The sequence below is a fragment of the Crocuta crocuta genome, unplaced genomic scaffold, assembly GCF_008692635.1.
Source record: "Crocuta crocuta isolate KB4526 unplaced genomic scaffold, BGI_CrCroc_1.0 scaffold339, whole genome shotgun sequence".
Lineage (NCBI taxonomy): Eukaryota > Metazoa > Chordata > Mammalia > Carnivora > Hyaenidae > Crocuta > Crocuta crocuta.
Genome location: NW_027530357.1, coordinates 3,898,816 through 3,911,755, shown reverse-complemented (window position 1 = coordinate 3,911,755; position 12,940 = coordinate 3,898,816). Strand labels below are relative to the sequence as shown.

The 12,940-nt window shown below is 50.3% G+C and overlaps 1 protein-coding gene across 1 annotated transcript; it reads left to right on the top strand.

Annotated features, from left to right (window-relative positions):
* Window positions 1–217: 217 nt before the first annotated feature.
* RFC5 (replication factor C subunit 5) lies at window positions 218–12,940 on the top strand. Its single transcript, XM_077766028.1, has 11 exons — window positions 218–365; window positions 2,142–2,206; window positions 2,477–2,613; window positions 3,729–3,808; window positions 5,028–5,101; window positions 6,358–6,517; window positions 7,230–7,311; window positions 7,704–7,833; window positions 8,789–8,866; window positions 9,868–9,922; window positions 10,982–12,940. The coding sequence occupies exons 1-11, from the start codon at window positions 301–303 to the stop codon at window positions 11,076–11,078; spliced, it is 1,023 nt and encodes a 340-aa protein (XP_077622154.1). The 5' UTR covers window positions 218–300; the 3' UTR covers window positions 11,079–12,940.

Genomic DNA, 12,940 nt, shown 5'->3' with positions numbered 1-12,940 from the left:
TCCCCGGGCTCAGGAAGCCCAGCCGCACCGGCAAGCGGGCAGCGCGGGGCTAAAAGGGCGGACCCGGAGGGAGGGGGCCAGCGGGCGCCTCCCGGTAACCAGGTAACCGGCGCCTTGGCAACGAAGAGGGGGCGAGACCCAAAGAGGAAGTCGGAAGCTGGCGGCCAAATCTCGCGAGAGTTGCCTTTGCGCGCGAACTCTAAGTGCCAGGGTCCTGGGGTCCGCTTGTGGCTGGTGGCTGTGCAGACCCCCGGGGGACGCGACGACGCCAGCGGACACGGACATCTTCTTCACCCCGCCATGGAGACCTCAGCGAGGCAGGAGCAGCAGCAGCCCGCGGCGGCCAAGATCAGAAACCTGCCCTGGTAGGAGGAGGCCCGGCCGCCGCGGGGAAGGGGGTCGGTGGCCGGGGTGGGCAAGTGGCGTGGCCGCAGCCCGACTTCGCCCCACCGCCCCCGACCTGCAGCCAGACGGAGCCCCAGAAGTTCTCTTTGGCATCCGCAACTCCCCAGCCCCTTCCGTTATTTGAGCACTTTGTCCTGTCTTCCCGCGGCCCTGATCCCACGGCCCCCAACCCTTTTACGCCCCGGATGTCAGCACAGGGGTTCAGTCCCTTCTGACTTTGCATCGGCCTCCGTGCCACAATGCCCTCTATTCTTGCGGAATCTTCAATGCCAGTATTGCTCACATTCTAAACTGAAATAGTAATGATAACAATAAAGCTCCCTAGTTAAGTGGTATTGGAAAGGCTTATGTTTAGATCACCAGGGACCCCGTTAGATGTTTGATAAAGACAAGGACGCTAGGAGGTAGGTGCTGTTATTACTCGGGTTGTAGTACCAAACGGTTAAATGACTTACCTAAGGTCCGGAGCTTGAAAATAGGTTTGGATTTGAACCCAGGTGAGTTCAGAGCTTGCACTCCAAGACTTACTTCCACAGCTGCATCTGTGAATGATGGTTTAGAAACTGATAGGATCTGGCTTGATTTCAGAAAGCTCCAAGTGGGTCCTGTCTAATAAGTTCAATTTGTTTCTGTTGTGGAAAAAACAGTTTATGGTTGTAAACATTTTAAAGTGCGTAATTCAGTGACATTAAGTACATTGAGAATGTCATGCTCCCATCTATCACTGTCAAGTTCCAAAACTTCTCATCACCCCAAATGGAAACTCCATACCCTTTGGCAGTGACTCCCCATTACTACCCCCTCCCCTCGCCCCCCTGGCCACCACTGATCCGCTTTCTCTCCCTGAATTTGCTTATTGTGGACATTCATATAAATAGAATCAGTACGTGGCCTTTTGTGACTGGCTGCTTTCACTCAGCATCATATTTTCAGGGTCCATCCGTGTCGTAAGTGTCAGTGCGTCAGTCGTTTTTATGGCTGAACAGTATTCCCTTGTACAGATAGACCACCATTCATCTTTTGATGTGTATTTGGGCACGAATTCAATTTTTAATTTACTTTGAAATAATAGGTGCCCATCCAGGTTGAGATTATCTATAAGCAGACAGCTGGAGACATGAAGGTAGAGCAGGGTTTATCAGCCTCAGCACTACTGGCCTTTGGAGATATATACTTGGTGGGTGCGGGCATGGTGACTATCCTGTGCATCGTAGCATGTTTAGTGACATCCCTGGGGTCTGTCTGCCGGAAGCCTGTAGCACCCTCTACCCAGTTTTGACCATTAAAAATGTCTCCAGACATCACCGAATGTTTCCTGGAGGACAGTACTGTCCCTGGTTGAGAACCAGTGGTCTGTATTCAAACATAAAGGATTTTGCTTCTCTTCGTCTTTTTGTTAGGATACAAAAAGATTCTTTTGCATGTAATAGCACATCCTTGCATTTGTGTATGTTCTTTTTTTAAAAAATTTTTTAAATGTTTTATTTATTTCTGAGAGAGAGAGAAAGAGAGAGAGAGAGACAGCGTGAGCAGGGGAGGGTCAGAGAGAGAGGGAGACACAGCATCCGAAACAGGCTCCAGGCTCTGAGCTGACTGTCAGCACAGAGCCCGACGCGGGGCTCGAACCCACGAACCGCGAGATCATGACCTGAGCCGAAGCTGGACACTTAACTGACTGAGCCACCCAGACGCCCCGCGTTTGTATATGTTCTAATCCAGGCTAAATTGTATTTCAGGGTTGAAAAATACCGGCCACAGACGCTGAATGATCTGATTTCTCATCAGGACATTTTGAGCACCAGTAAGCACTCTTGTGTCATTTGCTGTTAGTCTGGTTGCAGGACCTATATAAATTTCTTGGTATTGTCTCTGCTGAGCAATAACCTCGAAGGATCTGATTGAGCTTTATGGAATGTTGCTGTAAAAGCTGAGTCCTTCAGATTTTTCATTCCTGCATCTGCCTCTGAGTAGAACGTAGAGTTGAAGTGCGTTCAGCCCAACTCAAGGGCCCACAGCAAATGAGGCAACTCCTGGGAACTGATGGGGGTCTCTCTTTCCTCCCGATCCTCAGTTCAGAAATTTATTAGTGAAGACCGACTGCCGCACCTGCTTCTCTATGGGCCTCCAGGGACAGGAAAGACCTCCACCATCCTAGCCTGTGCTAAACAGCTATACAAAGATAAGGAATTTGGCTCCATGGTCTTGGAGGTAAGTAGGATTATTCTTACTCTAGAAAGGACTTGAGTCTCTTACTTTTAGTTCTCTTAGATTTGTTTTACTTTACAAGTAAGTTGCTTTGCTGGACATAAAATATTTCGAGTCACTTTTTCCTGGAATTGATGTTTCAGTCTGGATTGGCATGAGCTAGGGGGCAGTTGTAGGGCTAGATATTTTTCTCTGCTGTTACCAACTTCTACTCAAATGCTCAGTGGGCACTCAGGGACTGGTGGCTCAGTAGCTTGCTGTCCAGGTCCCTTCTTCACGTTGGTCCACCCTGTTCTTGCCCCAGAAGGCCAAGCTGTGTTGACTGCAGGCTGCCCGGTCCTTGGGCTCCTGGGTAGGTTTGGCCCGTAGGGGCCCTGGCTGGAGTTGGAGGAAGCTGAACGGGGCCTGCTTCTGCCCTGGGGGCCACCACAGGCTGACAGCACCCCACCTGCAAGACCACTGCCCCCCTCACCTCTGAGGGCTGGTCGGGGGCCCGGTAGCCCCAGAGGGATTGCATAGCCCTCGTGGTTTCCCCACACCCCACCGACACCCTTTAAAATCTCTCTTCACGGACTGGTCTTCAGATCACTGAGTTTTGAGTCCGCCATCTGTTTGCTGCTGAGATTTGACTGATAGACTTAGATCACAGAATTCTAAATATTGTCTATTGCAAAACAAAATGTTTAATTTTTTTTGTTGTTGTTGGAGATCTTAGAAGCTGGCTGCCGCCAGTGCTCTTAGTTCTGTGGATTCAAGACTTGATAACTTCCGGGTTGCTCTGGGCTGCGGCAGCTAAAATTGAGCAGGATTCTGCTCACGCCAGAGATGCTGCTCACTGTGGCCGGGCCAGTTAGTTATTCCTCCAGAGTATGTCAGTGATTGTGCTGGAAAGGGGGAGGAAACACAAGTTGTTGGCCTTTCAGAATGTAACGTGCTGATCTAGTGAGTTGTGAGTTTTAAATACAATTGTGATCTTGGCTTTTTAGTAGTGTTTATCACTTAGCCGTTAGGTCTAGAGACCTAGCTTACCGCGATGGATTGAAGAAAAGATACATTAATTCACAGATGGCACACCAACATGTGTCTGATTTATTCTGGCTTCTCCCTTCCACATTCAGCTGAATGCTTCCGACGACCGAGGAATAGACATCGTTCGGGGACCAATCCTGAGCTTCGCTAGCACAAGGACAATATTTAAGTAAGAATTATTTGTATAATTCCTCTCTCTAGAGGTTTTGGTCAGTGAGATGACAGAGCTTAATTTTTTAAATCCTCTCCTTTGCCAGTCTGTAAAGGTAAACAATGACTTTGTCATAAGTAGCCATGAAAAAGAGATAAAGTATGAGGATGGTGGTAAGATAGAATGCAAATATGAAAATAAAATATGGGGGTGCCTGGGTGGCTCTCTCAGTTGAGCGTCCGACTTTGGCTCAGGTCACGATCTCACAGTCTGTGGGTTCGAGCTCCGCATCAAGCTCTGTGCTGACAGCTCAGAGCCGGGAGCCTGCTTCAGATTCTGTGTCTCCCTCTCTCTGCCCCTCCTGCACTCGCTCTGTCTCTCAAAATAAAATAAAACACATTAAAAAAAAATATATATATATATATATATCTTTTTTTTAAATGGAAAAAATAAAATATCTCAGAACTTTCTATATTAGCAAGTTCCTTGGGGAAGCCTAACTTCATTTTAGTAATTAATTTTTATTTATTTATTTTTGAGAGAGAGAGGACAAGCAGGGGAGGGTCAGAGAGAGAGGGATACAGAGCATCCAAAGCAGGCTCCAGGCTCTGGGCTCGAACTCGCAAACCATGAGATCATGACCTGAGCCGAAGTCGGATGCTTAACCGTCTGAGCCATCCAGGCGCCCCTGAGCTAGTTTGAATTTAAACAAAAATGAATTGAGATGAGGATGGATAAAAAGGAAAAGATGAAGGCAGGAGTGGAGGTGGTGGGAAAAAGCAACAGGGTGCCGGAGGCAAGAGCATAACAGAAATACGGAAGTCAGACCTCCGTTCCCTTTAAGAGCTGGAAGAGGGATGGGCATGTCCTCTGTGGGAGCACACTTGTTTGCTTCGCTCAGAGGTCAAGGAGAAATGGACTTTCTGAGGCCCAGCCTGATGGCACAGATGTGAACATGTAGGTTTGAGCCTGGAGGTAGAAGGGAGATTAAAGAAATCTTCAGGGGCGCCTGGGTGGCCCTGTCGGTTGAGTGTCCAATTCTTGATTTCTGCTCAGGTCATGATCCCAGGGTCGTGGGCTCGAGCCCCAAGTCAGGCTCTGTGCTGAGTGTGGAGCCTGCTTGGGATTCTCTCTCCCTCCCTCTGCCCCCTCCCCCAGTCGCGCGTACACACACAGTCTCTCTCTAAAATAAAATAATAATAAAGAAATCTTCAGATGGCACCGTTTGTTTTCCTAGGAAAGGCTTCAAACTAGTGATCTTGGATGAAGCTGATGCCATGACCCAAGATGCCCAGAACGCCTTGAGGAGAGGTAAGGGCGGTCAGGTACAGCGTGCTGGCCCATGAGTGCATTAGAAGAATAAGGAACTTTGGACATGAGCTAATGATGCAGCTCGTTGACAGTGTTTGTTCATCTTCTGGCCCAGAGCAATCTGTTTACCTTTCTGTCCTATATCCCACCTGATGGTCTAGACAAAATCTCCCTGCACTGGGGGTGTCCCCTTGCAGCAGCTTAAAGGTAGAAGCCCTGTCGGGAGTTTTAAGTCTGACCAGACACGGCTGTTTCATTCTCCTTTTCCACTGGGTTCATTTTGGGCTTGGGAATTTGTATTCTGAGAGGGAGGCGGGGCGGGGGGGAGGGAGCGGACATGGAAAGTCTCTTATTCCTAAATTGCTGGGTAGACCTTTCTGCTCTCGGTACCCTAAGATACACAGTGGCCCAGAAAATAGTACTGGAAATGCCGTCGCACCCAGAAAGCTGATGTGACGTCTCTGTTTGCCAAGGGAATGACTTGGCGGGGAGGGGAGTATTGCGCGAGCTGTCTGTCTCAAGGGGCCTGGTACAGCTAACTTCTCTGAAGGGACGTTGGTGACCTCCGACATTAAGATTCCGAGGTGACCGACTAGGAGAAAAGAATGCTCTTTCAGAGTTCTGGGGCAGAAGGGATGGACTGCGGCCCATGTGTGAGACGAGGAGGAGACGGTTGGAGTATCTTCTGATCGTAAAAGCTTTGGCAGCCCTGCTTCAGCCTCTGCTTTGCGGAGTGACTGTCAGTGTGGGCAGGTCCCCGGGGGAGAACACTGGGAAACTACAGAGCGAGACTGGTGTTTCGTAAGCCTCTCTGAATTTGAGCTATCACTCTCTTGAGTGCTCTGAGGCTTCGAGACAAGGTGCACTGGGCAGTCCACACAGAGGGACCCTGTCCGCCTCTGTCAGGTCATCACCACCCCGCCATAGAATCTTATGCAAGATGACAGGCATACTAGATCTCGTAGCTACTGGAATGGGATGGCAAGAGCGCCAAATCATGGCAAGCCATCAAAAAAGGAAGCATTTTCTAGAATCCTGTCGCGATGATGTGTTCATCAGCTTTGGGGAAGAGAGTGGCCGGGCTCCCAGGCCTGACCACCGCAGCCACTGCCTCTCGTCACAGCAGCGTCCCCTCCTGCTCACGGTCTTCACCTCCTGTGTCCCGTACCCTTCACGTGACCACGGAAGAGTTCAGGGTTTCCAGGTCTTTTGAAGAATCCGAACAGACGCGAGACGGTTTTCTTTTCCCTTGCCAGTGATTGAGAAATTTACAGAAAATACCAGGTTCTGCCTCATCTGTAACTATCTGTCGAAGATCATCCCCGCCTTGCAGTCCCGCTGCACCAGGTTCCGATTCGGTCCCTTGACCCCAGAACTCATGGTCCCCCGCCTGGAACACGTCGCACAAGAAGAGAAGTAAGTACATTGGGAAGCGGTCGGGGACCGAGCAGCGTCGGCCGGGTTCCGGGGTGGCCGGCGGGTTGACATTTACAGGTGATAATGCGTGTCGTCGACGAAGCAGGGTGCCTGGCGCAGAGGGAGCACCGGGGTCTGCCGGCTGCCCTCATCTCCTCTGGCGTCTCCGGGACATTCCTGGTAAAAGGCGCTCGTTCTTCTCCCGCTCCCGTCCTGCCCCCGCTGGCAGCTGTCCCCATTCCCTCCTTCTCTCCTTTTGTCACCGGGGACTGCGTGCTGCCCAGTCCCTTCTGCTAAGATGCCCTGGCCTTTTCTGACCGGAAGGGAAGGTACTAAGACTCCGTCTTCCGTGTCACTTGCCGAGCAAGGAGCCACCCCAAGCTGCTGCCTGTTGAAAGGGGGCGCCCTGGCTCGGCGCTCTCAGGCCTCCCCCGGCGCTCTCTTTTCAGAGAACAGAACCCAAAGCCCATCGCTCAACACGGCCAGGCCTGGTCCTCGGGCCTGTCTCGAGTGGGCTGTGACTGCTGCTGCGAAGCCACATCCCTTAAAAGCAGAGTGACTTCTGGATCCTGTAGATCAGGAGAGTTCTACTCCCTCCGTCCTCCCTTGCTTTCGTCCCTTCAAAGCCTCAGTCATTCCTGGCCATCTCGTTCCCTGGGCGAGTGCCCGCGCTCTCCGGGCCTCTGAGGTCCCCCTCCCTCTCCCCTTTCAGGGTGGACCTAAGCGAGGACGGGCTGAAAGCCGTTGTGACGCTTTCCAGCGGAGACATGCGAAGGGCTCTGAACATCCTGCAGGTACGACCCTCCCTCCCGGCAAATCTCGAGGCACTGCTTTGGAGTAGTTTGTCAAGACAGGCAGCGGCACAGCCAGCCTAGAAGTTCAGAAACCCAGAACTGGAAAGATCTCTGTCTCACAACGAACCAAAGGTCTCCCGCGGCCTGTGTGTTCTGTGCCGGAGTCCGGGGACGGCTAGGGAGGGCTCTGCAGCTGGGACACCGCAGCGGCCATCCCCCTGCGAGGCCGAGTCTTTCCAGGGCGCACCGCGCGGGCCCGGGCTCGGGCTGTCCCGCACCCACACGACATTACTGCCCGCCTCTATCGCTGCCTCCGCGTTTTCCTCCTGACCCACCTACAGGGTGGTGGCCACGGGGACGGCCACTGTGATCCTCCCTCTCTGCCTGCACAGAGCACCAATATGGCTTTTGGGAAGGTGACAGAGGAGACCGTCTACACCTGCACTGGGCACCCGCTCAAGTCAGACATCGCCAACATTCTGGACTGGATGTTGAATCAGGACTTCACGACAGCCTACAGGAGTATCCTTTCTCACGGCCTGCTGATGGCGCGTTAGGTACCTCGGGCCTGAACTTGGCCCGGGAGCCCAGGCTGCAGCCAGTAACTGGCAAAACACTGCTGGCTGTGTGTGAAACTGGTCAGCTTTCTGTGGGAACAAGAGGTATCTGGGGGGCGTGGCTCCTTGTCTTTAATGCCCTAAAGTTCTTTCTGAAGGGCTTGTCTTGAAGCCACTGTCCTCACAGATGAGAGAAGCATTTAGGTTTTGGGGTGGCAGATGTGATCATTTTCAAGTGGCCATTGCTATTCTCATTTTTCAGTAAAATTAAAAGCTAGGGGTAGGGGCGCCTGGGTGGCTCAGTCGGTTAAGCGTCCGACCTCAGCTTAGATCATGATCTCATGGTTCATGGGTTTGAGCCCCGCGTCGGGCTCTGTGCTGACAGCTCAGAGCCTGGAGCCTGTTTCAGATTCTGTGTCTCCCTCTCTCTCTCAGAAATAAATAAAACATTAAGGAAAAAAAAAAAAGCAAGGGGTAGCCTGCTGGGAGATGCATTTGGCTCTGTTCTCCACTAGTCAGAAGGAAGAAGCTCTTGTTGAAGATAAAAACATAAAAAGATTTTTTTAGAAGCGGGGAGTGGCGCCTGCATGGCTCAGTCAGTTGAGTGTCTGATTCTTGATTTTTAAGTTCAGGTCACAACGCCAGGGTCATGGGATCCAGCCCTGTGCAGGCTCTGAGCTGAGCAAGTAGCCTGTTTGGGATTCTCTCTCCGTCTCCCTCTGCCCTTCCCCCCCCCCAAAAATAAAATAAATAAAGATAAGAATTGGAGTCCAACAGCTGCAGCTTCAAACTGAAAGCAGCAGCTGCGTCAGGGTGAAAAGCCCTACTTCCAAAGTCACTCACCAGAGTTTGGATTCAAAATTGCATGCAGCGGGTTTCTTCTGGAACTTGCGCCCTTTGCCTTAACCACCCCTCTCTAGATATTACAGAGTTGAAAACGCTGAAGGGGCTGGCGTTACATGATATCCTGACAGAGATACACTTGTTTGTGCACAGAGGTAACTCCCTCTCTTCCCTCACTGAAGCTGGTTGGAGGGGGAGGCGCGCAGGGGGCTTATGGGTGGTCGGGAAGGAACAGGAAGCTTCACTTTGGAAGCAAAGAAACAGGAATGAAGTATGAACCTGCCCCGTTTTAGTTTTGTCTTGTTGCTGTTTAAAATTTTGTTCCAGAACTATTCTCTTAACCTCTAAAACTGCTGGGGAAAGAAACTCCTGAGAGGCAACTTTCTTTCCTCCAAGGGTTTGTATTTTACAGCAGTGAACAGTACGCTGTAATTCACATTTCAAAGGGTGTTTCCCCCCAAAAGGAGAAGAGAAGGAACATCTACCTCCGGTGTAAACCAAAGCAGTCTTAAGTGAACCACCTCAAGTCCCACACTTGGTCTGACCTTCTGTACAGAGAGCTGGTTCTCCTTGGTGGCGTGTAGGGGTCCCCCCAGACCAGTTCCCTGGGCCTTTTGGGGGGCACTGGGCTGAAGGATTTTTGAAGGCTCTCCAGGTGACCTGTTGCACGGCCTTTTCGGGGAAACCCCGCCTTCCGCCGCAGCCAGCTGCAGACAGACCTCGGGTCCGCGAACGTTCTCCCGGCCTCTGCAGGCCTCGCCGGGCTGCCTGGGAATGCGGGCCGCTCAAGCCCTGCCCTGCGCTTTGTGGGAAGGGAGTATGAGCGGAGGTTTAGAATTCAGTTGACTACGTTTGTTTGTGACACGGGGACAGCAAGTGAGAACAGGGCTTTCCGGTCCCGCTGTTGAGCTGCCCCCTTGCTAAAGCAGTGCTGCTGCTCTCCTGTGTCCTTGCGACCACTTTGGAACCTGCTCACAAAACAGGTAAAAAACTGAAAACCTCTACAGTGTTCACTTCCTCAGAGGTGCGGTCCCTGTGGATCTGAGGCCTCGAGACAAGTTTAGTGTCACCTGATGTTTAAATTCCTAATTGGTGGGTGACGTTTTATTTTTTTTTTTGCAGCAGACCTCACTCAGTTATTTTGTTTTTCCCCCAGTTGATTTTCCATCTTCAGTTCGAGTACATTTATTGACCAAAATGGCAGACATTGAGTGAGTATTTCCCAATTTTGGTTCTTTCCCCTTTATTACCTTGTAGCGGTTCTTCTTCCCCTACCTGTGGGGTTGGAGCTTGTGTACGTCACTCATATATGGCACAATCTAGCCTTTGGTGGGAATCACGGAAAGAAACTGGGGGAAGGGTACGACTTGCTCATCTAAAGAACATACAAATAAACACCAGGACAGTTCCAGCTCAGTTACATATCTGAGGTAAAGGCTTCTCCTTAGGCCTCGGAGGCCTGGCCCACGCCGGTTCCAGAAATGCTGTCATTTGGAAGGCCTGCTTCAATTCCGACATCGAGGTCACTTGGGGACGAGCAGCTATCCAGCTGTTATTAAAGCATTTCGGCATAGCAAAGCATATTGGGGGGAAAAGTAAACATAAACTCAATTTTCCACTTTGCCCGGCTCCATAAACACAGTGATTAGGCCCCAGTGAAGCCGGCAGCTATCATTTAAGGAGACAGAAGCATTGGGTTCAAACCAGACGCCAGCACGGGGCCGGCTCTCGTTTGCCGTCACTGGCTTTCCACGTGCACACTATAGGCCCCTTCTCGGCCCCGTGCTGCCAATGCCGTGATTTTGCCTTCGCCGGCTGGGCACCTGGAAGGTGGCAAGATGGACTTGCCAGTGTCCTGCTTTACCAACCAGAGCACAGAACCACAGTCAACCATACTTCCCAGTGAGTCAAGAGGAAGGAAAATCTGAGTGATAACTTCTCTCGATTCCTTCTGCGAGCGAAGAAGTGATCCTCAGCCATGTAAATTCTGTACAGCTAGAACAAAGTTAAGTTCAGAACGCTGCTGTTGATAACGAACACATTTTTTTTATTTAATTCTTCACCACCAGTGTGGATGGAGTTATCAATGAGTGTTCAGGGCAGAGAAGAAAATGTTAGGGGACACATCCAGGATGACTGCCCATGATAAAGTTTTAGTACCTCCTTTCCTCCTTCAGCAAACATTCTGTCTCTGATCTCTACTGTTCTCTGGTCAAAAGGTAGCTGTCCGTGATAGTCTCTATTCTTACCTTGTGTTTGATGTCTTTTAGGTACAGACTTTCCGTTGGCACCAATGAGAAGATTCAGCTGAGTTCCCTCATTGCCGCTTTCCAGGTCACCAGGGACCTGATCGTCACGGAGACCTAAATGCTGAGGCCCGTCGCCGCCATTCACGGGCCCCACAGTGACTAGAGAACGGGGGGCTCAGTCACGGGATAAACTGCTGTGCGGGCCGGGGGGGGTGCATCCATGGTCACCCCAAGTTTTGGAAAACTGTTCCAGACACGGGCGGGCAAAGGTTTAAACAGTCCGCGCGCGCGTGTGTGTGTGTGTGTGTGTGTCTAGCAGGTATACACAGGACACTTGTAACATGCAGCTCTGACTGCTCTGCCCATTGGTGTTTTACAGGAAAAACCAGAGCGAAAAGAAAAAGGTTTTGTTTGTTTTTTTTTTCTCAGGCTTAAGGCTGTTAGCATTCAGTTGCTTAGATGACAGGAAATTGGCCTACCCCGTTTTGGTATAGAACAAAAAGCTTCCAAATCTCATGTGGTACCAGTGTCTTCTATTACTCAGGCTAAACCAAACATCTCCAAGATCAAGTGTATAAATCTAATCTGTAGCACCATCTCTGTATCGACTTTAAAAAGGTGTTAATGAAGAAAAAAAGAAATGTTAATTGATCTCTGGCCCAAACGATTGTACTCTTTTACTGGCCTCGGGTTCTCTTACTTGAAAAATGTCTTTTTATTTCTCCTCTAAAAGCAGGCTCCTAACCACGGTGGGGACAGTGTGGAGTCACTTTGTGCCCGTGGGGGCCAGGCTCCCTAGTGCTCCCTTGTTCATGCAAAGAGGGCAGGTGAGCTCAGACCCGAATGCACAGGGTGGCAGTTGATTCTAGAGCAAACAGGCGGCGTCTGATAGTGTTCTCAATAAAAATAAAGCAGCTTGTGTACGGGCTGTGTTGCAAGGGACTCCTTCCTTCACCGGTTATAAAGACGCAGACTTGTTCGGCTGGCATCTGTGTGAAAGAGCCTCCCCCATCTCTGGTATCACAGAAAAAGCTTTCCTTGGAGGCAATTCTTTTTAAAGGTGTCAGGTTCTTATACTATTCAAAAGGGAGAAGCTGGTTATTTCCATCATTCATGTTCAACCCACTCCCCAAGGACACCAAGCGAAGTTTGAAGCTAATGGCCAATGGGGTCTCGGAGAAGCCACCCAGAGCCTCTCCGACTACACTGTGATATGTCAAGATAACCACAAAATTAAAAATTCGCCCCAGCCATTCCCCGCTCTCCTGCTGTACTCACTTGGTTTGAGAAGTGATATTTTTTTCTTAGTGGAAAAAATGAACCAGTGAGCCAAAAGCTTTTTAACTTTCCCTTCAATGAAAGCCTCTTATCTTGAAATGTTTTTCTTCAGCAACAAAGGTGGCAGAGGGGACTTCGTACTTTTGCAACAAGTTTTATAACATTACACTGGCCTCCACAAAGCACCTAGTAAGAAAGCCAAAGGATAAGGTGGTGTGTTTCTTTTAAAATAATTTACAATATATTAAATTTTCCAAAGGCAGGTTTCATTGGGATGAGGTGTCCTGATCAGAGAACTACACGCCGCTGAAGGAGAACAGTACTTTCAAGGAGCTACGTCTGTGCCGGGGCGGAGGGGACACGGCTGATCGGTCCGATGAGGTGAAGCAGCAAAGGCAGACCGCGTACGTGAGACCCAGCCCAAGGGGCCACCACACCACTTCCCACACTCAAGAAGAGACCTCAACCGTTGGGACTTAACAACTATGGTTTTTAGATACCGTGGAGGGAGACACAGCTGTACCTTAACATCTGCTGAGAAAATACAAATAAATAGGCTACAAATGGCAAACACCTGCCAACGCGGTGGCCACCTGAACAGTCATGCAGTTTAGGGGGACATCCGTGTGGAACCGGACGTACACATCTGTCATCGCCTGCACATGCACACCACTGGTTATTAAAAAAAAAAAAAAAAAAAAA

Bases quoted from the DNA above. Each gene is read 5' to 3' on its own strand.
- RFC5 (XM_077766028.1), top strand. From the start codon at position 301: ATGGAGACCTCAGCGAGGCAGGAGCAGCAGCAGCCCGCGGCGGCCAAG. The intron at 2,207-2,476 runs GTAAGCACTCTT...CCCGATCCTCAG, and splicing joins TCAGGACATTTTGAGCACCA to TTCAGAAATTTATTAGTGAA. The intron at 3,809-5,027 runs GTAAGAATTATT...TTGTTTTCCTAG, and splicing joins AGCACAAGGACAATATTTAA to GAAAGGCTTCAAACTAGTGA.